At 40.2% G+C, this 26553-nt stretch overlaps 1 protein-coding gene across 1 annotated transcript in view; it reads right to left on the bottom strand.

Moving 5' to 3' along the window:
- Nucleotides 1–26553, bottom strand: part of NEK11 (NIMA related kinase 11) — a 158448-nt gene that overhangs the window by 76288 nt on the left and 55607 nt on the right. Inside the window, 4 exon segments of the mRNA XM_082625195.1 lie at nt 5640–5766; nt 6731–6740; nt 6742–6796; nt 18031–18149. Coding sequence (XP_082481321.1) covers nt 5640–5766; nt 6731–6740; nt 6742–6796; nt 18031–18149 — 311 coding nt within the window.

The following is a 26553-nucleotide window of genomic DNA, read 5'->3' as shown; positions in this document are numbered from 1 at the left end:
ACTAGATATCTATTGTACACATGGTAGTGTATATATGTCAAACCTAATCCCCCAATTCGTCCCACCCTCCCCTTCCACCCCAGGTTCACATGTCCATTCTCTACGTCTGTGAAGAACTTACAAGTCTTGATATTTCTTTCTTTCTGTGAACAACCCATGGGCAAGAGGTAAACTGGCTTTCTGGGTGGAAAGGTATAACCTGATTTGTAGCATTTATTGATTTCTGTGGGGTTGAGAAGAGATGTGGATAGCAGAGCCTTGCGAGCTGGTCTGAGTTGGCTGCCACATGCCACTGAGTTATGTGAGTGATGGAGAGATGGTGCTGGAGTCAGAAGGTGGTCCAGGGCTGGGATGAGCGGGAGAAGGGAAGCCAGGTGGAGTGGTGGGAGAGTCTGAGGCACATGGAAAAGCTGCTGGTCCAGTCTCTCAACTGAGGCCCAGGTTCTCGGGATCCATCCATCAAATGCACTTGCAAGGAGGGTAGCAGACTGCTTTCCTGGCACAAGAAGTGTGGCCTCCTCTCCAGCCATTTCTTGAACTTCTCAAAATAAAGAAAATGAACAGTGCCAGCTTGTCATAACGGAGACCCAGACTACAGGCTGTGTCTCAACTCTGCTTATTGTCCTCCTGACAAAGCCCTGTTCTACTCACCACTATAAATAATAAAGCATCTCAAAACTTAGTGCCTTAAAACAACAAGAGTCAATAATTTTGCTCATGAATCTATTCTCTCAGAAATTGACAGGAAGGTCTTGAATCTTCGCCCCACAGCATTTGCTGGGCAACCTCAGTTGAGGCTGGAAGATCCATTTCCAAGTCACTCACATGATTGGCTGATTGGTGTTGGCCATTATGTAGAAGCTCAGCCAGGGCTAAAGCCCAGAGGTCTTGATTCCTTCTACACTGTACTCCCAGTCTGCTACACAGACTTCCTCACAACACCATAGTTGAATTCCAAGAGCAAGGATCTCAAGGGAATCAGACAGAACCGTTGTCAACCTTTTATGACCTAGACTCAGAAGGCACATAGTAATTATTTTGCCATAATCAGTCTTACCAAAATTAAAGGGGTTTATTCACTAGGTGAATAAACAAGCAAATAATAACAAGCCCCAGAGAGGTGGGGGAGTGGGGAGAGTAAGTGTCCAGAGTTGCTCCAATATATCATCTAAAATGTCCAGTTTTCACCAATTATGAGACACGCAAATAAACAGGAAAGAATGATTGATACGTGGGGGAAAACAGCAGGCTACATAAACTAATTGAGAGAGCTCAGATGTCAGATTTAACAGAAAAGGATTTCCAAGCAGTCATTTTAAATATGTTCAATGAACTAAAGGAAACTACTTAAAGAAGTAAAGTATGATAAAAGGTCACATCAAATGGAGAATATCAGTAAACAGAGAGAAATTATTTTAAAAATCAAATAGAAATTCTGGAGTTGAAAAGTACAATAACTTAAACAAAAAGTTCCTCAGAGGGGCTCAACAGTAGATTTTAACTAGCAGAAGAAAGAATCAGTGAACTTGAAGATAGGCTGACAGATATTATGCAATCTGAAGAACAGAGAGAAAAATGAAGAAAAATGATCATTGCATCAGAGCATGTGGGAAATCAGAAAACACACCAGCATACACACAGTGGGAAAACCGGAAAGATAGGAAAGAGGCAAAATAGGAGAAAAAAATACTCAAAAAAAGAAGGGCTGAAAGCCTCCCAAGTCTGATCAAGTTTGATGAAATATGTTAATTTACATGTCCAAGAATCTCAACTAACCCCAGGTAGGATAAATGCAAATCCACACCTAGATACATCAGGTAAAAATGCTGAAAGACAAAGAGAAATCTTCAGAGAAAACATTAAGGTCTTGGTTGAATAAACTATTGTGTCCAGGAATAGAATACTACACAAATATTTAGATGATATGTATATATATTTTCTTGCTACATAGCAATGTTCTATTTTGCTAAATGAAAAAAAGAAAGTTATAAAATTATACATAGTGTGGTTTTTTTTTTTGGAGTAACAAATAAACTTAGATAAGTACATGAAGAATTTAGCACATTAAATGTCAATCATGGAGTAAGCACTCCACAGAGGGTAGCTATTCCTGGTTCTTTTGCTGCTGTTGTATTATGATACCCTTTTAAAAATCCAGCAGGCCAGGCTAACATTATCTGCAGAGTTTGTATCAATCATTTCATGCTCATCATTGAAAAAAATATATTAATACTCAAATTTACTGCCACTGACTTAAGTGTTTCTCTACCTCAGCTTCTGCTGAGTGAAAATAATGATGCCAGTGCTCACTCCCCAAGAAGGCTCACTCCCCAGGAACGTGAAGCTGTCCAACAGCTTGCTTTGAACCCACACAAGAAATGCCCAGAACATGGGCAGGTGAGAACTTGTTTCACCGAGAGGCAGCTGATGGGGATCCTGGCTGCCAGCTACTTGAGGTCCCACATTAGCTACAGAACCTGCTGTCAGGTTGGCCTGTTTCTCCCTTTTCCTAAATCCTTCACCAGAAAACAGGTTTGTTTTCCTCTCTACCCCCTTACCCTGTCTACCCTGGGAATGCTCTTCTGTGAGGATACTTCCTTAGCCCTGGCAGACCAGGCAGGTGCTGGTTCCTCTTTGTTTTCTTCCACCTGAAGCTAAGCCTTGTCTAACATTTCCGTCCAAGGTCACTACACCCTGACTCCAATGTTGGGTGTGAACTAGACTCCTCCAGTGTCCCCTACCCAGCCAACTACCATACCAGACCCCTGAACAAAACTTTGAGAGCATCCCATTATACTTTCCCCACCACCATTAACTCCACTTAAATCACCCAAAAAATGTATGGCCATCTGGTGACCTCTCACAACATGACAAATAAGGCCAACAATGAATAGTCTGTTTCCTTTCTGCTTAATTACAGTACCATTATTCCAATAATATTGTCATTGTCCTTTATTTGTTTCTCTTACAAAAATAATAAGTTCTAACTATTCATAGTTTAAACCAATTTAAAGAACTAGTCTAGGAACCCAACTCATATATTATACTTTTCCTGTGGGGGGAAAAAGTTTTCAGCAATAGCTTATACAAATCAGCCATGTTCAAAGTATTTTCCTCAGTGAACCTAATTATCCTAACTTTCCAAATAATTGTTTACAAACTTTGAGAACCTAACCCACTTTTAAGAAAGGGACTTCCTGTACTTGATTGCTGTAAATAAATGAATCCCAAAAGCTTTAAGCAGGTTGAAGAAGGAGGACAAGGTTACATATGGGCAAGCATTAACAGATGAAAATATAGTTAGTATTATAACAATTCTTCTTCTTTAAGCATTATAAATAAATATGTACAGCCATTAATGCTAAAGCAAAACACCTGTCAATTATTCATAAGTGTTTCCAATCCTAAGACAATATTCCACAGTAAACAGGTGCTACACACTGAGATTCAGTGGAAAAATTCTCAACCCCATTCAGTCTAAATTTTCTAAGAGTGTCTCCGAAAGATGACTCACTACACTTATATATCTACCACTATAATTTATATTTCTCTGTTATTCTTTCCACTTTAGGTTCAACAGTAGACATTTCATTACCAGATAAACCCATTTTGATTTGGATACAACCAAGGTAATTACTAAATTCATAATAAGGTCATTATTTGGGGTCATGATGATGATAAATCCTTGCCTAGAACTTGCTGAGTAGTTGGTAATCTCTGCAAGGAGAGCTGACCTAATGCTTGCAAAAATATATTAAAATTCCCCTGCATTTCTATATTTGGGAGGTGTTGGCTTTTTTAAGTTTTGCCTGAGTCAGATATCATTTTTTTGTAAGCCTAAAACATTATAGCAATACTGTCTGATATTCCTATGATTCTTCATGCAATACTAGGAACAGTTTTTTGTTTTAAGTTTTTTTTTTTTTTTTTAAGAAGTAAGACAGACACAACTGAAAGAAAAGACTCTACGTCCTCCTCTCTGTGGGCTCCTTTGCCTTGGTTTTCTAGGTGACGTCCATCCGATTTGGCAAGCAAATATAGACACCTGTCAAAAGGAGTTAGCTTTCTTGCTATACGTAATACCAAGGACTTAAATGATGAGCTTCATAAAATTAATTTACTCTTCATTCAAATGACATGATGTAACATCTTCCTGAGATACCATGTAAACTTAATCATGAAGACATTTTATATTTAAATCTATTTTTAAATGTCCATAATAATAAAAAAAAATAAGTGTGAAGAGAGATTTAGGTATGTTAACTCAAATTCAATCCAAAGCCCAAGACTAGTTTTTCTCTAACTGGAGAAAGATACACCAAAAAGAGCAAGAAGATTTTTCCTAAGGGTCAGGAATCCTATCACTTTTGATTTTATATGTTAAGGGCTGTTGAACAGCCATGGGAAAATAGTAGATGTTCAATAAAGCAAAGTTTAAAGAAACTCATTCATCTGAACATACTTTTGTGGTTTTTGTCTGGTTTTTGTTTTTGTTTTTGTTTTTGGAGGGAATCAGGGAACGTCGTGATTGAGAAAAGATGATAGGTGAATTGGAAAAGACCACCAGGGAAGAAACTAGTTAACGATGAAAAAAAAAAAAACTGAAGAACCTAGAAATGTGTAATCCCAAGAGTGATTGAAGGGGCAGGATGGATAGGGATCTGCCCCAGCCAGACCTAATAGTGACAGTGTTCTCTCCCACTTGGGAGGGACCAGAGCAAGAACAGGAGTAATGACCTTGTTGAAAATCCCAACGCATAACCCCTGCTGTGCTTATTTTTCCCTAACCAGAGAAAAGGTAATTTTCTACTTTATCTTCTTGAGAAGAATGAAGCAGGCACAATATTTCACACGGCTCATCTTTGAAAGCTCAGAACTACTTAAGTTGATTTGCATACAATAATTATTTACTTAATTAACAAGTTCTCAGCTAAATTGTCCTTTCAACACTTATCAAGTTGAAAAATTATATAAGATTCTTCTTCAAAGGAAAGGAAATTTTCCCCAATTAGGATCTATTGCTATCAACAGAATACAATTTTCCACATGGCTTCTTGCACTGAGATTTAAACTGATTCCCCAATGAAGAAGGAGAAATTCCTTTGGAACAGAGCTCAAAGAAGCTGAGAAATCTCAAATGTATCTGTCACTGAAAACCCAGAATTTTTTTAATTTAAGTTGATCCTTAAAGCTAATATCTTTAGTAAAAATTCTTAAAAGCAACAAGAAGACAAAAAATAAAGGTAAGCTATATATTCCCCACAGAGGTGGAAGTTAACCCTAAAAAAAATAAATAAAGCACAGTGTTTAGAATTACAAATGCTTTATGTAATAGACTAGCAGAAACATATCAAAATTTAATGTTTGTGATACATTAGGAACTTTCCTTCATGGTTCAAGAAGAAAAAATCCAAACCAACCAGTTAATCTATGAATAAAGAGAATTTTTGAAATCAATTTAATGGAATATATCAAGTTTCTAATCCAAATGACCTTCTTTTACACTGCTCACAGAATAATTAATATTTAAAAGGGATAAAGTGAGTGGACATAGTAAGTAAATGAGCCTAAAAACAAAATGCACCATCTCTCAGGGTAGCAAATGAATAAGGAGCCTGGACCAGCCCATGCCCACTCACCAGATATCCGATTTTGTGTCATAGACTTGGTGTTTCAGAGCCTCCAGGCTCATATAATGGGGAGTTCCAGTTAAAGTGGTGGCTAGATCACAGGATCCCATTAAGAGTTGAGAAACTCCAAAATACCCTTGAAATAATAATTAATTTTTATGAATACTTTAAAACACAAAAATCAATACTGTACTGGAAATTAACAACTGTCTAATCTGACAATTTTAATATGCAATGATTCATACCATTTTAAAGGGAAAGAAAAGTCACACATTTTAAATTATACAATACTGGTGAATAGCTTTAAAAATAAAAGCCTTATAGGAGAAAGAAGACTTTGAAGACAGGAAAGTGAATTATGTAAGCTAAAACTTTTTTTTCTGGAATTATGGAAAACCAGCAACTTGAAACAAAAAGCTATTTCAAGTCTGAATAACAACAAACAGAATGATTCTGGAAGCATTGAATATAATGATTTGCAATTTTATCTGGGGGGGGAGAGTTTGTTCTTCATTTACAATAAAGAAATTTTAAACAAAAAACCTGAGACTTTTCAAGAACATGACTGTAAAAATTTGAATCTATCAGCTTCAGTATACTTGCCTAATTAGTTGCATGCTTTTATGTTTCCCCCTCTAAGAACACCTACATAAGATCAAACAATCCAGTAACTGTTATGAGTGTAAGTATCGTTCTAAAGGGGAACTAACTATATCAACATTTTAATTATCTGTGATAACTGCTAATTGCTTGTGATAAAATAAGTGGGGGAGTGGGAAAACTGTAGTAATCAAACTAGTAAAACAAGACTAATCATTTATTAATGGTTAGTGCATGGCATGGAATAGGAACTCAAAAGATATTTGTTGAATCTATCTAATATGTAGCAAATGTTTTATACCTCAGTTTATATCAGATAATCAGAAACAAAATAATTGGGTTTTTTGTTGTTGGGCACAACCAATCAAGAACAAAAATTTAGTAAGTTTGAATAAACCAATGATTATTCTAACACTTTTAGGTACTCTATACTCCAATTTGATATATTAATAACATCTAGAATATCCTCTCTCATAGAATACATAGTCTTAAAATCTTACCAATTTTTAAGTAGATTATTTTTCAGAAATATATTCTTTGACTTCAAGTCTCGATGAAGTATCCTCCTACAAAAGGAAAAAAAGGATATACAATTTCATGCAAATATAAAATTTTAAAATTCAAATATAAATAATATATATGAGTGAATGTGAAGTGATTCACACATAAATATACACTCTTAGAGATATATCTTTCAATGTTTAAAAGCTTCAAAGCCACAACATTTTCTAATTTCACTGAGATAATCAGAGTTTTAAAACAAAGGTTTTAAAGACAGAGAAATATGTAGTTGAGAGAAGGGTGATGTACTTCCAATTATTTTAACAGGCCAGATTTTATTGTGTTTTAGTAGCATGATCTACATTGTACTATCCAGTAACCATACACCCAGTTCACAGAGGAGTTATCACAAAGCTTTATAATCTATTATATACTATATATAATCTATTACATGCATATATATCTTTATATTTATAATATAATATATATATTATAATCCAAATGTTCACATTTTATAGATATGTGGAAATAATGTTGATGATGTTATTTAATAATAGATAACACTTAACAAGTTTTACTGTAACCCAGCAATGTAAATTATGTCAGTTAAGACTTTCATTTCTGAAATTATGAAAAATCAGACAACTTGAAAACCTTTGCCTAAAGAAACACCCAGAAATGTTGAATAAAGTATGTAAGTTTCTTCACATATAACACAATTGAACCCCCAAGAAAATGAGGCAAATCCTTTGGGATTATACAAAAAGAAAACTGAAAATCAGAGGGAGCAATAGGTGCTGATGTCTCAGCAGCCCGAGGAACTCAGAACTCACAGCAGCCAAGACCTTGAGGCCATGTAATGTGGAGAGTTGGAACTAATATAAACAACTAAAGTCAGAATCCTATATGCAGTCCATATCTTAAGTGAAAATATGACCCAAGAAACATTCACTCACAAGTAAACAAAATGGAGAAAAGAAATCTCTTCCTTCATATTTTGCAACCATGTCTCTCTGCTCACTTACATTTGGAATTCAAATATGCAGTAGCTGTATGGCTTAAGGCATCCCAAACCAAGAAATTAACATAAAAATTGGTTCTCAACTGTCAATACCCTCTTGAGGCATCTGGCAGAAGCAAATGCGAACTGAATCAGCAGATAATATATAATAAAACTATACTTCAAAGCTAGCTACAGTAATCAAGACAGTATGGTACTGGCCCAAAAACAGAAATATAGATCAATGGTACAGGATAGAAAGCCCAGAGATAAACCCACACACATATGGTCACCTAATTTATGACAAAGGAAGCAAGAACATACAGTGGAGAAAAGACAGCCTCTTCAATAAGTGGTGCTGGTAAAACTGGACAGCTACATGTAAAAGAATGAACTTAGAACACTCCCTAACACCATACACAAAAATAAACTCCAAATGGATTAAAGACCTAAATATAAGACCGAACACTGTAAAACTCTGAGAGGAAAACACACTTTGACATAAACCACAGCAAGATCTTTTTTGACCCACCTCCTAGAGTAATGGAAATAAAAATAAAAATAAACAAATGGGACCTAATTAAACTTAAAAGCTTTTGCAGAGCAAGGGAAACCATAAACAAGATGAAAAGACAACCCTCAGAATGGGAGATTATATTTGCAAATGAAGCAACAGACAAAGGATTAATCTCCAAAATATACAAACAGCTCATGGAGCTCAATATCAAAAAAACAAACAACCCAATTAAAAAATCGCAGAAGACCTAAATAGACATTTTACCAAAGAAGACATACAGATGGCCAAGAGGCACATGAAAAGCTGCTCAACATCACTGATTATTAGAGAAATGCAAATCAAAACTACACGAGGTATCACCTCACACAGGTCAGAAAAGCCATCAACAAAAACTCTACAAACAGTAAATGCTGGAGACAGTGTGGAGAAACAGGAACCCTTTTGCACTGTTGGTGGGAATGTAAATTGATACAGCCACTATGGAGAACAGTATGGAGGTTCCTTAAAAAACTAAAAATAGAACTACCATATGACCCAGCAATCCCACTACTGGGGATATACCCTGAGAAAACCATAATTCAAAAAGAGACATGTACCAAAATGTTCATTGCAGCACTATTTACAATAGCCAGGACATGGAAACAACCTAAATGTCCAACAATAGGTGAATGGATAAAGAGGATGTGGTACATATATACATATGGAATATTACTCAGCCATAAAAAGGAATGAAATTGGGTCATTTGTAGAGATGTGGATGGACCTAGAATCTGTTATACAGAGTGAAGTAAGCCAGAAAGAGAAAAATATCGTATATTAACGCATATATGTGGAATTTAGAAAATGATATAGAGGAACCTATTTGTAGGACAGGAATAGAGACGTAGACGTAGAGAACGAACATGTGGACAAAGTGGGGAAGGGGAGGGTGGGATGAATTGGGAGATTAGGTTTGACATAAATACACTACCATGTATAAAATAGATAGTTAAGCAGAGCCTGCTGTAGAGCACAGGGAGCTCAGCTCGGTGCTCTGTGATGCCCTAGATGGGTGGCATGGGGGGTGGGGTGGGAGGGAGTTCCAAGAGGGAGGGGATATAGGTATACATCTAGCTGATTCACTTCGTTGTACAGCAGAAACTAACACAACATTGTAAAGCAATTTTACTCCAATAAAAATAAATAAATAAATAACCCCCTGAGAATTTCTGATAACTTAATAGGATATAAACTATAAAATAAGTATATATCAAATGATTAAAATAATAAAGAATAGAAAGCACAAGATAGAAACAGAATATTATCAAAAAAAAGATGATGCTAAGTTGAAAACAACCAAATAGAATATCTCAAGGGAAAATGTGACCATTGAAATAAAAAACTCAAGATTAAGACCTCAGCTTCCAACTATGATGAAGTAAGCTTGTATCACACTAAATCACCCACCTTCCACAGTTGTATCGAGACCACTGCAAAATTTAAACAACGTAATAATGGTTAGTGAAAAATATTCAGTCCAAGTAATGAAAAATAATATTGATACTTAGACTAGGCAAGTAGAAGATGAGTTATAGATATAATACATTAACAGTCCCCACATATATAAATATGTAAATAAGTAAATCACCACTAGGTCTTTTAAGAACAAGGCAAACAGTATGTTAGAAAACAGTTATGGGAAGTAATTGGCTGGTGCTGTGGTAATAGAACAATAAAATATATGCAACAGACCAGATATCAAGCTACCTGATAAGTTTTTTAAGTATAATTTGACTTTGTGGCTACAGTAAGCAAAAATGGTTCCAGAAAGAAAGTCCCTTCATGTGCTTTGTTAATATCTTTTCCTTTGAAGTATTTAGAAATCAAGTCCAAGAAATAACAAGGTGACTAGCAATACAGACAGTTGACATAAAATCTTTCTTCTAAAAAGCTCAAGTAGCTCTCCACCGATGTCCCCATAATTTCTATTTTCATGATGCCCAAGAGAGTTAAGTGCCCTGATTAAGAATGAATGACAGTGGTGGTCAAACCCGTGGTCGAGTTCCTGCCTCCAACTCCCCATCAGGCCATTGTCCAAACCCTCAGCCTCCAGGACCACAGCAGAGTGAGGTCTGTGGAGGCAGCCACAGCAGGTGTTTCTCAGGCCCCGAGCCAGAGTAAGACTGTGGAGATAGTATGGACAGTTTAACCTTCATTTCCCCTTAAGCCCTTATCTGAGTAGTTTCTGAAACTTCAGCTCCCTCCCCACAGGTCTGTATTTGTCCGGCAGGGTCTCAGGGTGGCCTGCAGACTCTTCCTGCCGAAGGTGCTGGCATGAGCAATGGCTCCATGGTGATGCACAGCCCAGGCAGCTCCTGTTGCTGGTCTCTGCCAAGTGGCCTTTGTCCTAGACTCTGAGGTGGCTCCTGCCTGGCTTCCTCATTGGTGTCCTGGGCCCCCAGAACCATGATAAGCCCTCTGTGCTATAAGCCAAGGGTGATGCCAGGTCCTTCTCAAATGTAGCTACACAGTAGGAGTTTCTGACACCTGGTACTGGAGTGGGGTCTCCTTAAAAAAGTGACCTCAGGACATACCAAGAAGTGGGAGCCAGGAGAAAGCAGGAATCTCCCACAACACCACAGACACAACTTCTCTCTGCTTTTCCATCTCCAGACCTGGGGGAGCACACCTCCATCCCCTGTCACATTTAGTAGGTCCTTTCCCTGGGAGCCTCACTACATTAAAAATGAATTCCCCATACCACCTTTTGGGAAATGTTTAGCCATTCTAACACAATACCTCACCAAGTGGCTGGGGAAAGGTGTGGGTTGCAAGGTGACAAGGCACTCATCTTAGGGAAATTGCCCCAGCCCTGTTCTCTCCTCCACTGTGAAAGCACCAAGAACACCAGCAAATGAGATCCCTGCAGAGAAGCTGCTCTGTGCTTCATGTTAAAAAATCTAGGCTAATTGAACAGAACCCCTTCAACAGAAGTGAGTTGGGGGTGTGTGTTTGTTTTGTTTTGTGTTTTCTGTGTTAGCACTGGGGGCAAAAAAGGAGGAGCCTTTTTGCCCACAGAACCTTCTTGTCTCTGCCCCTAAGAAGTTCCCTCATGCCCAGTTCTGCTGTGGCAACCAGAGACTACATTTCAAAGATTAGCTAATTAATTGGTCCAAAAAGAAGAAAGGCTCTAAGTCACTCAAATACTGGCCCAGTTTATGGAGGCTTGGGGGACTTGGTGACAAGCCTCTGGACACAAACAGCTTTAACAAACTTAGCTCTGTCTACTTGCCAGAGGTTCAGGCCCAGGGGGGATGAAGGAGTCTTAGAACCACATTCTCAAGACAGCTTTCAGTGAACTGTGAAAATTCTCAGCTTTTAACAACATTATTTATAAGTGTGTATGCCATATGCCATAGATTTAGAATATTACAAATGTATAAATAAACCAAATTAAAATAAGTACAGGAAAGCTCCAAAGGAGTGAACAAAATCTTCATTTCTTCTGTAACTTCATTCTTCTTAGTTTTTCCAGGGTCTTCTTTATCTCCTCTGCTGCTGCACTGTATTAGTCAGGGCTCTCCAGAGAAACAGAACCAATAGAAGATACAGATATGGATAAAGATACAAATGGAGATTTATTATAAGGAATTGGCTCAAGAAATTTTGGAGGCTGAGAAGTCCCAAGATCTGCTGTCTGCAAGCTGAAGACCCAGGAAACTGGTGGTATAATTCAGTCCTAGTCTGAAGGCCTGAGACCAGGTGAATCAATGATCTAGGTCCTTCATTCCAAGGGCATGAGACATCCCAGCTCCCCAGTGAGGCAGGAAAAAGGGGGCAAATTCCTCCTTCCTCTGCCTTTTGTTTTTTTCAGACCTTCAAGGGATGGATGTGTCCAACCACACTGGAGGGGGCAACCTACAGAGTCCACTGATCCAAATGCTAATCCTGTTACCGAGTCCAAGCTCACTCTGCTCGCTGCCAACAGGCCAATAAATCAGGAGACGAGGTATTGAGGTAAGGAATAGCGACTTTATTCGGAAAGCCGGCAGACTGAGAAGATGGCAGACTAGGGTCCTCCCAGAACACTATCTTATCGGGGTCTGGATGCCAGTTTCTTTTATAGAATTAGAGGGGGAAGTAAAGTAAAAAGGTAGAATAGAGAGGGAGAGGCGGGGAGGAAGTAAAAAGGGCCAACAACAGCCTTGCAAAACATCTCCTGGAATGGCCAGCCTCAGGGAGGGGATGTGTAATTTCTTCTTTCTTGCAGCCATTCACACGTGGGTAGGGTTCCTGAGGCAGGCTATTATGTGTGATTACAGTAACAAAAGCAACAAAAAGCAAAGGCTGAAGTCAAAGAAACAGATCCAACATGGAGTCAAGATTGGCTCTTCCCTGTTACAATCCCATCTGGAAACACCCTCACAGACACACCCAGAAGCAATATTTAATCTGGGCAACTCACGGCCCACTCAAATTGACACATAAAATTAACTACCACATGCACTAAAAAAATTTGCAAGGAAATTTGCAACAGAAGAGCCAAATCCATCTTCTTCTTTTCTCCAAAGTAATTTCCTAACTCATTTGTAAGCAGTCTATGTAATTTTCAAAATGCATTTGAATATATACTCTAGACCAATGGTCCCCAACATTTTTGGCACCAGGGACCGGTTTCGTGGAAGACAATTTTTCCACGGATGAGAGGGGTAATGGTTCTGGCAGTAATGCGAGCAATGGGGAGCAATGGGGAGTGGCAGATGAAGATTTGCTCGCTCGCCCGCCATTCTCCTCCTGCTGTGTGGCCCGGTTCCTAACAGTCCACAGACAAGTACAGGTCCATGGCCCAGGGATTGGGGACCCCTGCTCTAGACCATAAGAGGAAAGGGCTGGAATAATGCTTCATAGACAGATCTATTTTATTGGTTATAGTTTGACAGATTTAAGTAGAAAGCTGAGGGGAGCACTGTGGTAGGCTGTATTCTTGTTCCCAAATATTTGCACTTCTTGTGCCTGGTAGCAGGTGTCTGCCTTGGGAGGAAGAGGCACCTCCACTGGGCTTGGTCACGTGACTTGCTTGGGTCAATGGCATGCAAACAGACCAGGCAACTGTCATGCCTGAGCAGAATTTTAAGAACCATTGAGTGTCTCCCCTAACTCTCTTGCTTTTCCCTCTTCCAGGAGAAAGCATGTCCCAGACAAGAGCTGCTCCCTCAGAGTAGGCAGTGGGATGGGAAGACTCGCAGCTGATCTGCAGCCAAAGCAAGAAATGACTGTCCTAAGTCATCGAGGTTGGGGTTTTGTGTTAACACAGCATGAGGAAGGAATTTTAGTGCCACAGTCTCAGGGTAGCTTTGAGTGAACTGTGACTACTCTTAGCTTTATACATTATTATTTATGTGTCCATGCCATATGCTAAAAAACAACACATGGCCCACTCAGATTGACATAAAATTAACCATCACATGCACAATGACAAGTCTTTCTGTTTCCCCAAGATCTAGGTCCTCACTTCTAACGTTTTCTTCTCCTTCTCCTTGCCCTTCCCCTTCCTCTGCTTTCCCTCCCTCTGTCTCCTCCTCCTCCACCTCCTTCTTTTCCTCCTTCTGTATATTCCACTCAGCATATTTATAACTAAACTCAGCACTACTGGTTCAAACCTGTCTTTCCAACTTCTTGCTCACCCTCAGGTGATGAACAGGTTCATCTTTGACCTTCTCCTAGCACATCTCACAACCCGTTTAAGGTCAAGTTTGGTCATTTCAGCTTGTCGAGTTCACTCTCACCCTTCCATGCTGCCCAGTGCTGTCACCTTGGCTCAGGTCTCACAACCTCAGGCATGGATTTTATAAAGTTTCCAGGTTGATAACCCAAGTCCCCCTCTCTCCCCTCTATAATTTATCACCTAATCCTCCCGCAGTTCTGGTCACACTACAGCTCCATTCAGAAGGCTTCTGTGGTATCAATGTCTATGTTACAAAACAAAGCCCTCTACAATTTGACCTACTCTGATCAGATCTACAATCTGATCTACCTTGACTCACAGCTCCATTCATGTACTCCAAGAGCCTTTCTGATGGGACCACTCATCATTCACCCTAAAAGTACCATGTTTTCCCAGCTCTGTGACTTTGCTCACTCTGTTCCCTAAGCCTGGAGAGTTCTGACCCATCTTCTACCATATTCAAAATGCACCGTGGTTCAAATATCACTCCTTCCAAGAAGCCTTCACTGATTCTCCCAATTAAAAGCATTATTCCCTCTTCTGAGCTCCTATAGCAAGGATCCTCAACCCCCGGGCCACGGACCAGTACCGGCCTGTGGCCTGTTAGGAACTGGGCCGCACAGCAGGAGGTGAGCGGCAGGCGAGCAAGTGAAGCTTCATCTCTCCCCATCGTTCACATTACAGCCTGAACCATCCCCACCCACCCCTGGTCCGTGGAAAAACTATCTTCCACAAAACTGGTCCCTGGTACCAAAAAGGTTAGGGACTGCTGTCCTATAGCACTTAAATTGTACTTTTCTTGGCACTCTTATCACCTGTTTTAAATTAGGAGTATAATTTACATTAAAGTATATAAATCTTAGGCTTGATGAACTTTTACATACACATCACACTTGTAATCCTCCACCCAGATCAAGATGTAGAACATTTCCAGCATCCCAGGAGGTTTCTTTGTTCCCCTTCCAGTCGAAATTCCCTTCCAAACATAACCTCTATTCTGATTCACCCCACATTGGTTTTGCCTGTTTTTGAACTTCATACAAACGGAGCCATTAAGTACCCACTCTTTTGTGTCTGTTTTCTCTCACCCAGCATCATATCTCTGAGATTCATCAGATTGTGCATATCAATCATGTGTTCTTTTTTATTGCAGAGTACCCCATTGTATGACTATACCATAATTTATTTAACAATTCTACTGTAAATGGACATTTTTCTGTGTTTTGGCTATTACAAATAAGGTTTCTATGGTCATTTTTGTACATGTCTTTTGTTGGATATAGGTACTCATATTTCACCTCACAAATAGAATTACTGGGTCATAAGGTATTTAAATGTTTGTCTTTGGAGGTATCAATACTACCAAACATTTCTCCCAAGTGGTTATACCAACAATTCACACCCTAACAGCAATGTAAGAGAATTCCAATAGCTCCACCTCCTTGCCAATACTCGTTATTGTCAGAGATTTTTAACCCTTTCTGGTGGCTAGGCCCTCATTCTATATTGAATTACAACCACAAACGATAACACTTACACAGGGCTTGACAGTTTGAAAACTTTCTAAGTGTGTAATATCTTAAAGCATATTCCCCACAGCCCTATAAAGTAAGCAAGGAGAGTCCCATTATGACCCCTATTTTATAGATGAGGAAACAAAGGCTCAGAAAGGTTAAGCAGATCACCCAAGGCCATAAGCCACACACAGTAGAGACCATGAACTCTGTATGTCCACCATGCTATATGGTTTACAATTATTGGGGGACATGTTTTATCTCTGCTAGTTTACTAACAGCTCTTCGAGGTTAGGCTTTATTTTAACTTAACGCTATTTAATAAATGAATGAATGAACTTAAATATAAAATTGAAATTTCTTCATCTATAGAGAAAAATTTTACAATAATTGGTTACAATAACATAATGAGAGACTTCCCTGGAGGCGCAGTGGTGAAGAACCTGCCTGCCAATGCAGGGGACACAGGTTCAAGCCCTGATCCAGGAAGATCCCACGTGCTGCGGAGCAACTAAGCCCGTGTACCACAACTACTTAACCTGCGCTTTAAAGCCCGTGAGCCACAACTACTGAGCCCACGTGCCACAACTACTGAGCCCGCGTGCCACAACTACTGAAGCACGCCTGCCATAACTACTGGAGCCTGTGTGCCTAGAGCCTGTGCTCCACAATGAGAAGCCACTGCAATGAGAAGCCCCCGCACCGCAGCGAAGAGGAGCCCCCGCTCGCCGCAAACTAGAGAAAGATTGCAGGCAGCAAGGAAGACCCAACGCAGCCCAAAATAAATAAATAAATTTATTTTAAAAATAGTAATAATAACATAATGAAAGAAGCATCATCATTTGTTATCTGAATCACAAAGGGTGGTATATCAGATCCACAGATCCACAAATACCGATACATTTAGCCCTATTTAATGACTTTCTTAGAATGCTGAAGGTTTCAAAACAAATTTAAATCCTCTCTTTGAAGGATTTTTTTAAACACTTTTTTCTTTTTTTTTAATTAATTTATTTTTTGGCTGCTTTGGGCCTTCGTTGCTGCACACGGGCTTTCTCTAGTTGCGGCAAGGGGGGCTACTCTTTGTTGTGGTGCGTGGGCTTCTCATTGTGGTGGCTTCTCTTGTTGCAGAACATGAGCTCTAGGCACGAGGGCTTCAGTAGTTGCAGCACGTGGGCTCAGCTGTTCCGCAGCATGTAGGATCTTCCCAGACCAGGGCTCAAACCCGTGTCCCCTGCATTGGCAGGTGGATTCTTAACCACTGTGCCACCAGGGAAGTCCCTTGAAGGATTATTTTAAACTCATTTATTTTAACTATTACTAAGCAGACCCAAAATGTATCAAAAACTGTTTGGGTTCCTAAATCAACCAGATTTCAGTTTTATATTTTGCACACTGAACACCAAAGTTGGCATCTTTATATGTGTTGTTTTTCTTGTGTCTAAGTTAACAAATATGCCAAGGAATAGTAGAGAAAATAAAAGGAATACGAATATAACTGTATGCACACAGAAGTCTTATATTCAGCAGCTTTGGTAGTTTATTAAAAGATTATTTGATATTCTTTTATCATTGTCTCTTAGGATAGTTTGACACCATTCAAAAGATTGTTGTGAGTTGTCAATAAGTCAGTGGCTATCTGTCTCATCAAGCATGTGTTTCAGAAGATACACGGCAAAGCACAGAATAATTGGACTACTTTTTATGCCATCAGAAAGCACAGATGACACGTTTAAGCTATTTGACATTCATGGACAGCCAGGCCTTGGTGTCCCCTACAAACTCCCACTTTTGTTCAAGAAGAATGTTATGTTCTGCCCCATCCTAAGTTGAAAGTTAACATGGACCCCTCACAGCTTCTACTTTTATTTGTCTATGTATGTTCATCTTTTCAAATGCATTCATATCATGTTATGAGTCTATAAAACATTTAACATCAAAAACATCTTGCTTTTGACCTGTGAAAAAAATACTAAAATGTTTTAAAACACACTTTTGAGGCTGAGATTGCAAAGGCAAATTATAAACAGCTGAACCATAAGCATACTTTGACCTTCTTTATCAGATATTTAATGTCAAAACTGACTGGTCTGAACACTTATATCTTCTTCCTCAATTCCTTTAGCTCATCTTGGAATGTGAGCACAGCTAGATGTGCACTGACACACTCCAAACTAACCCCGAAGTCTATCTGCAGCATGCTAGGGTATTCACAGCTCAAGCCTGCTGGAAGATGTAATAAATTCATAGCAAGCTAAAGGTATCTGAGAATTGCTTGTGGCTCACAGGATAGGATCAGATACAGAGGAATTTGTTTAATACAAGTTTCTGTCTTGCATTTAAGGCCAATTTGATTTCTAGAACAACAACAAAAAAGGTAATCAAATAAATCCTCTAGATATAATCATTCGACAGTTTCCTATGGAAAAACATATCATAGATGTTTAACTACTGTCATTTACCTTTGGACTTGCTTCCTTTCAATTCTACCTCCCAAATTTCATTTTTCAAGTTCAGATGTGACTGTTAAAAAAACACTGTCCCTCAGTAACAAATGAACATACCTTTCATGCATGTAGTCAACTCCCAGCAACAGCTGGATAAACCATTCTATTATTTGACTCTCTGGAAAGGTTTTTCCAGCTTCTTTATATTCCTGAATTTTATAGTCCAGATCTTGGCCCTGAAACAAAATAGCATAAGTTTTCGTATTTTCCTTCAGTTAGGAATTTAAAATCAATCTCTCTTAACAAGAGCTGACGCACAGTGGCCATTGTTTACAACAGCACAGTGGGGTCCCACTGGCGCTTGGGAACTATCACTGCACAGACCCTCTCCTGACCAAATGCTGCCAGCCTCCTGAGCCCTCTTCTCAACCAGGCATCCACTTTCGCCTATAAAGGCTTGAACAAATGCTAACATATTTCTAACAGCTCAAGGTCACATCCCTAGGATGACACTCGTGCCCCTTAAAGTGCCTGCTTGAGAAAAGTCAAGGCTGCCGAAGGAACTATTCCAGCCATACCTCAAGATGGAGCCCCTGTCCCCTGCTCTGGGGAGGGCAGGAGCCCAGTTTCGGTAAGTGCCAGTTAGCAAACCCAGGCAGTTTCACAGGAACCAACCCCCTTCCCACTTTCTGTAATATGTCAGTCCCCTGACTCTGCTCAGGCCCCCTGTCTGCATTGCCTCCCCTGCCCCCCACTTCCTCCCTCTCCCTTTAATTCACTCAATTACTTTGCACACAGCACAGTGGAGCTCAGCTCTTTTCCCTCCTGTCAGTGGTTACTGAGGAAGCTCTGTTTTCAGTGCTTTAACTATTGCCTGGCTGTGTTTATCTTTGGCACCATGCAAGAACAAAATCCTTCTAAAGGGCCTTAACTTTTATTACATTACCTAAACTCTACCTAAAAATTGTCTTTATTATATTACATTACATATTTATATGCACTTGCATAAAACTAGGAATAATTCTCCTTATGCTTAGAGTTTTATGTAACTATAGAACACTAACATGTATACAAATTAAAAACACAAAGCCAATAAAATTCAAATTAGTGAAGTTAATTTAGTATCAAGTGGTGATGTTTTGGTGCTTACATTGTGCATATGGTGCTGGTGCTGGAGTATCGATTCTTTTCAGTTTGTCAAGCCCTGACTCTTGCGTCCTGGAGATGGCCTATCTCTCCTCTTCTCTATTTAACTACAGCAGCTCTCAGGAATACAGCACCTGCTGATTCCTGCAGGGCCCACACACATCATTTAAGCATTAGCAGTCTCTGTCCTACTACTCACTGCTGTTCAGTTAAGGAATAACACTTGGTGCCAAAAACTAATCCAGATCACAAATAGCAAACACCTAAAATTGCCTGGCAATGTCTCATACAAGACTCTTTCTGATTATGCTATTAATGTATCTAAACTACCATAGAGATGAAGACACAAAATGTTAAATTCTCTTAGAGAACTGCTATACCTTATCCCTTTTACCTTAAAACACTGAAAAATTAGAGACAATTCAAAAAGCTTTCCTCTGAAGAAAAGGCTGGGTTAAATGAGACCGTGTTTGGTCTTTGGAGGATGCCAACAACACAGGCCCACAAAGAGAAGAAGTACTTGCTCCACCCATAAGGAGCATCAGAGCCAAACATTAAGCTACTCAGACTATTCCTGACAGAGTCATCATCACTAGATGCAAAGGAAAAGGATTCATCGGCAATGAAACAATCAAAGAAAAATAACTTCTAATTGAACAACATCAGGTCAACTGACTAACTCATGGGTAATGCATTTTTATTTCCCTTCAGTGCAATGTACAAATATTTGCCTAGCATTTTCTCTCCTTCTACACAGGGCATGACACGTCAAAAGTGGCATATTAAACAACTCGCACCCTCACTCAAACTCGATATCTGGCTGGATTTTCTGGGCCAAGGCTATCAAAGTTTAAGGAATGAATTGAATATTTGACTCCTTGTCAAAAAGACCTGCATTTCCTTCTCATTCTCCAAACCTGCCTTTATAGCCTCTCTTTTTAATCCTAGAGTTTATCAAAATTCTGTTGGATCATACAAGCTGTAGTGTCATAATGTTTCTAGAAGTTGCACAGAACTTTTTTTTTTTTTTGCGGTATGCGGGCCTCTCACTGCTGTGGCCTCTCCCCCCGCGGAGCACAGGCTCTGGACGTGCAGGCCCAGTGGCCACGGCCCACGGGCCCAGCCACTCCATGGCACGTGGGATCCTCCCGGACCAGGACACGAACCCGCGCCCCCCGCATCAGCAGGCGGACTCCCAACCACTGCGCCACCAGGGAAGCCCAGCACAGAACATTTTTTGACATCAGATTATTATAGCATTCTGTGAAGTAGACACTGAAAAGTCCTTCAGATGAAAGATGAGCTGTAAATGTATGTATTTTTCCAAACCCAGATTTCCTGTTCTACCCAAGAGGACTCTCACACAAAAAAGAAAAAAAAATTTTAATAAAAAAACAAGATCTCTTGGGCCTCCCTGGTGGCGCAGTGGTTGAGAGTCCGCCTGCCGATGCAGGGGATACGGGTTCGTGCCCCGGTCTGGGAGGATCCCATATGCCGCGGAGCGGCTGGGCTCATGAGCCATGGCCGCTGGGCCTGCGCATCCGGGGCCTGTGCTCCGCAACGGGAGAGGCCACAACAGTGAGAGGCCCGCATACCGCAAAAAGAAAAAAAAAAAAAAAAAAAAAACAAGATCTCCTTTCAATATCCCATTTAGATTCTCAGAATATGATAAAAGAACTTCAGTGGCAAAAAGATAATTATCTACATGTTGCCATCCCCTTCCTGAATAGCTTGAGATAAGAAGTGACAGAAAGAAAGCCAAGAAAGCAGGAAGGAGGGAGAAAAAGAAGGAAGGAAGGAAGGAAGGAAGAGGGAGGGAAGAAAGAAATGAAAAGAAAAAAAAAGAAGAAGAGCTTGCCTTAAAGAAATATCAATGAAGTTGACAGCTTCAACCCAATGTTTCCTACTTTAGGAAGGTCATACATAAGTACAGTCACCCCTATGAAAATGGCCTTTGTGACATAATTGTCTGCCTCAATAATACTGAAATTTGGAGAAATTTGTCTGTATGTTCAAATAACATTTCTTTCAGGAATTTGTCTCCAAACCTCAATGCTGCTTTTCGTTTCCTATGGTCATTTTAAAACTATATTAGTTAAAGAAATACAAATTCCTACCACATTTGTATCAGCTTCGGTATTGTTTTCCTTGTGAGTGGCAGAATTACGCTCCCTGTGAGTCGTCTTGCCATAGACGCACGCACTCCCTGGGTGACATTCACTGTTAGTCTGACTATCACCTCCTTATGCTCCCCACCTCAAGTAGTGAGTAGAGGTTGCTTATCTGTTTCCTGCATTGATGTTAAGTGTGTGCACATTTCCTGTGACTAAAGAAATATATACTTAGACTATTGGGGAGGAAAAAAGGAATAGGGCCTTCAATACTAGGCCTCAAAGTGAAATGTCAAAAGAGGGTACACAAACACCCCCTTCTCAGGTAGAACTGTAAGAAGAAGAAATGTACTAGTTCTTAGTGTTAAGCAAGGGACATGTTCTATTGACAAGAGGACAGAATGCCAAAAGATCAAATTAATTGGAGAGCTGGGTCTTATCCTCCTCAAGTTACTGCCCCTGCAGTTTTCATTCTGCATGTTTATCTGCAAGAAAAACTATTTGTTTTGTATTTACTTTGTTCTTTAATAAACACTCTGTAGATTGTCTCAGGATTTAATTAAGGTAGTCAAGTCACTCACAAATTAAGACACAACAAATTTCATATAAAAAAGCAACAAGGGCTTCCCTGGTGGCACAGTGGTTGAGAGTCCGCCTGCCGATGCAGGGGACACAGGTTCGTGCCCGGGTCCAGGAAGATACCACATGCCGCGGAGCGGCTGGGCCTGTGAGCCATGGCTGCTGAGCCAGCGCGTCCGGAGCCTGTGCTCCACAACGGGAGAGGCCACAACAGTGAGAGGCCCACGTATCGCAAAAAAAAAAAAAAAGCAACAAATTTTTGTGAAGCAGTCTGATTTTAATTCAGCAATACGAAAAGCATTTATTTCTTTTGCCAAGCCATCATCAAAGTAAAAATCAAACGTTTTGGATGAAATGGCACACCTTGGTTTAAGAAGTTCTTATTACAATATCTGTAGGCTCATTCTGTTTCCTTGCCTTTGAGAAATATTTAATGACGACTTTATTGCTAAGGCAACTCTAATGAAAAGGGTATTGACTTTAATTTGAACCAATATTAATATTGCCCTAAATCTATACTGCTGACAGAAAATGCTTTCCTTTACTAATATCACCCCTCGAAAGTTTCAATAAAAGTCTTGATGTTAACGTCTAAGGTTTCAAAAATCTGTAACCCAAAATGTGCCATTTGATGGGTTAATGGTCTTGCCTCCTTCTTCCATCCAAGTTAGCCAACATCAGATGGACTTTGAAACACCAAGACCTTGAAGAAATGAAGAGCAACTCAAATACACGGTCTGAACTCCATCTTTAACTGACATCAAAAAGTTTTAGGGAGCTCAGGGGAAGATGGCGGAAGAGTAAGATGCAGAGATCACCTTCCTCCCCACAGATACACCAGAAATTCATCTACATGTGGAACAACTCCTACAGAACACCTACTGAACGCTGTCAGAAGACCTCAGACCCCCCAAAAGGCAAGAAACTCCCCACGTACCTGGGTAGGGCAAAAGAAAAAAGATAAACAGAGACAAAAGGATAGGGACGGGACCTGCACCAGTGGGAGGGAGCTGTGAAGAAGGAAAGGTTTCCACACACTAGAAGCCCCTTCGCGGGCGGAGACTGTGGGTGGCGGAGGGGGGAAGCTTCGGAGCCACGGAGGAGAGCACAGCAACAGGGGTGCAGAGGGCAAAGCGGAAAGATTCCCGCACAGAGGATCGGTGCCGACCAGCACTCACCAGGCCGAGAAGCTTGTCTGCTCACCCGCTGGGGCGGGCTGGGCTGGGAGCTGAGGCTCAGGCTTCAGTCAGAGCGCAGGGAGAGGACCGGGGTTGGCGGCGTGAACACAGCCTGAAGGGGTTTAGTGCACCATGGCTGGCCAGGAGGGAGTCCGGGAAAAAGTCTGGAGCTGCCCAAGAGGCAAGAGACTTTTTCTTCCCTCTTGGTTTCCTGGCGTGCGAGGAGAGGGGATTAAGAGCGCTGCTTAAAGGAGCTCCAGAGACGGGCGCGAGCCGCGGCTAACAGCGCGGACCCCAGAGACGGGCATAAGATGCTAAGGCTGCTGCTGCCACCACCAAGAAGCCTGTGTGCGAGCACAGGTCACTGTCCACGCCCCCTTTACGGGGAACCTGTGCAGCCCACCACTGCCAGGGTCCCGGGATCCAGGGACGGCTTCCCCGGGAGAACGCATGGCGTGCCTCAGGCTGGTGCAACGTCACGCCGGCCTCTGCCACCGCAGGCTCGCCCCACACTCTGTGCCCCTTCCTCCCCCCGGCCTGAGTGAGCCAGAGTCCCCGAAGCAGCTGCTCCTTTAACCCCGTCCTATCTGAGCGAAGAACAGACACCCTCCACGACCTACACGCAGAGGCAGGACCAAATCCAAAGCTGAGACCCCGGAGCTGTGAGAAAAAAGAAGAGAGAGGGAAATGTCTCCCAGAATCTCAGAAGCAGCGAATTAAAGCTCCACAATCAACTTTATGTACCCTGCATCTGTGGAATACATGAATAGACAACGAATCATCCCAAATTGAGGAGGTGGACTTTGAGAACAAGATTTATGATTCTTTCCCCTTTTCCTCTTTTTGTGAGTGTGTATGTGTAAGCTTCTGCGTAAGATTTAGTCTGTACAGCTTTGCTTCCACCATTTGTCCTAAGGTTCTATCCGTCCATTTTTTTGTTGTTGTTGGTTTTGTTTTTTTGTTTTTAATTTTTTTTCTTAATAATTATTTTTTATTTTAATTATTTTATTTTATCTTTATTTTATTTTACTTTATCTTCTTTCTTTCTTTATTTATTTCTTTCCTTCCTTCCCTCCTTTAGACAACGAATCAAGCCAAATTGAGGAGCTGGACTTTGAGAGCAAAATTTATGATTTTTTCCCCTTTTCCACTTTTTGTGAATGTGTATGTTTATGCTTCTGTGTGAGATTTTGTCTGTATAGCTTTGCTTCCACCATTTGTCGCAGGGTTCTATCAATCTGGTTTTTTTTATAATTAATTTTTATTTTAATAACTTTATTATATTTTATCATACTTTATTCTACTTTACTTTATCTTCTCTCTTTCCATTTTTCCTACCTTCCCTCCTTCCTCCCTCCCTCCCTCCTTTCTTTCTTTCTTTCCTTCTTTCTTTCTTTCTTTCTACTTCTACTAATTCTTTCTTTCTACTTTTTCTCCCTTTTATTCTGAGCCGTGTGGATGAAAGGCTCATGGTGCTGCAGCCAGGAGTCAGTGCTGTGCCTCTGACATGGGAGAGCCAACTTCAGGACACTGGTCCACAAGAGACCTCACAGCTCCACATAATATCAAATGGCGAAAATCTCCCAGATACCTCCATCTCAACACCAGCACCCAGCTTCACTCAATGACCAGCAAGCTACAGTGATGGACACGCTATGCCAAACAACTAGCAAGACAGGAACACAACCCCACCCATTAGCAGAGAGGCTGCCTAAAATCATAATAAGTCCACAGACACCACAAAACACACCACCAGACATGGACCTGTCCACCAGAAAGACAAGATCCAGCCTCATCCACCAGAACACAGGCACTAGTCCCCTCCACCAGGAAGCCTACACAACCCACTGAAACAAACTTAGCCACTGGGGACAGACACCAAAAACAACAGGAACTACGAACCTGCAGCCTGCAAAAAGGAGACCCCAAACACAGTAACAGAAGCAAAATGAGAAGACAGAAAAACACACAGCAGGTGAAGGAGCAAGATAAAAACACACCAGACCTAACAAATGAAGAGGAAATAGGCAGTCTATGTGAAAAAGAATTCAGAATAATGATAGTAAAGATGATCCAAAATTTTGGAAATAGAATAGACAAATTGCAAGAAAGAGTTAACAAGGACGTAGAAGAACTAAAGATGAATCAAGCAATGATGAGCAACACATTAAATGACATGAAAAATACTCTAGATGGGATCAATAGCAGAATAACCGAGACAGAAGAACGGATACGTGACGTGGAAGATAAAATAGTCGAAATAACTGCTGCAGAGCAGAATAAAGAAAAAAGAATGAAAAGAACAGAGGACAGTCTCAGAGACCTCTGGGACAACATTAAACACACCAACATTCGAATTATAGGGTTCCGAGAAGAAGAAGAGAAAAAGAAAGGGACAGAGAAAATATTTGAGGAGATTATAGTTGAAAACTTCCCTAATATGGGAAAGGAAATAGTTAATCAAGTCCAGGAGGCACAGAGAGTCCCACACAGAATAAATCCAAGGAGAAATACGCCAAGACACATGTTAATCAAACTGTCAAAAATTAAACACAAAGCAAACATATTAAAAGCAGCAAGGAAAAAACAACAAATAACATACAAGGGAATCCCCATAAGGTTAACAGCTGATCTTTCAGCAGAAATTCTACAAGCCAGAAGGGACTGGCAGGACACAGTCAAAGTGATGAAGGAGAAAAACCTACAACCAACATTGCTCTACCCAGCTCATTCAGGAACTCATTCAGATTTGATGGAGAAATTAAAGCCTTTACAGACAAGCAAAAACTGAGAGAGTTCAGCACCACCAAACCAGCTTTACAACAAATGCTAAAGGAACTTCTCTAGGCAAGAAACACAACAGAAGGAAAATACCTACAATAACGAACCCAAAACAATTAAGAAAATGGGAATAGGAACATACATATTGATAATTGCCTTAAATGTAAATGGACTACATGCTCCCACCAAAAGACACAGATTGGATGAATGGATACAAAAACAAGACCCATATATATGCTGCCTACAAGAAACCCACTTCAGACTAGACACAAATACAGACTGAAAGTAAGGGGATGGAAAAAGATATTCCATGCAAATGGAAAGCAAAAGAAAGCTGGAGTAGCAATTCTCATATCAGACAAAATAGACTTTAAAATAAAGACTATTAAAAGAGACAAAGAAGGACACTACATAATGATCAAGGGATCAATCCAAGAAGAAGATATAACAATTGTAAATATTTATGCACCCAACATAGGAGCACCTCAATACATAAGGCAAATACTAACAGCCATAAAAGGGGAAATCAACAGTAACACACTCATAGTAGGGGAATTCAACACCCCACTTTCACCAATGGACAGATCATCCAAAATGAAAATAAATAAGGAAACACAAACTTTAAATGATACATTAAACAAGATGGACTTAATTGATATTTATAGGACATTCCATCCAAAAACAACAGAATACATATTTTTCTCAAGTGCTCATGGAACATTCTCCAGGATAGATCATATCTTGGGTCACAAATCAAGCCTTGGTAAAGTTACGAAAATTGAAATTGTATCAAGCATCTTTTCTGACCACAATGCTATGAGACTAGATATCAATTACAGGAAAAG

The sequence above is a fragment of the Mesoplodon mirus genome (genome assembly GCF_964341445.2).
Source record: "Mesoplodon mirus genome assembly, chromosome: 6".
Classification (NCBI taxonomy): Eukaryota; Metazoa; Chordata; class Mammalia; order Artiodactyla; family Ziphiidae; genus Mesoplodon; species Mesoplodon mirus.
Note: the sequence above shows the minus strand (reverse complement) of the source record. Positions and strands in the feature narration are given on the sequence as shown.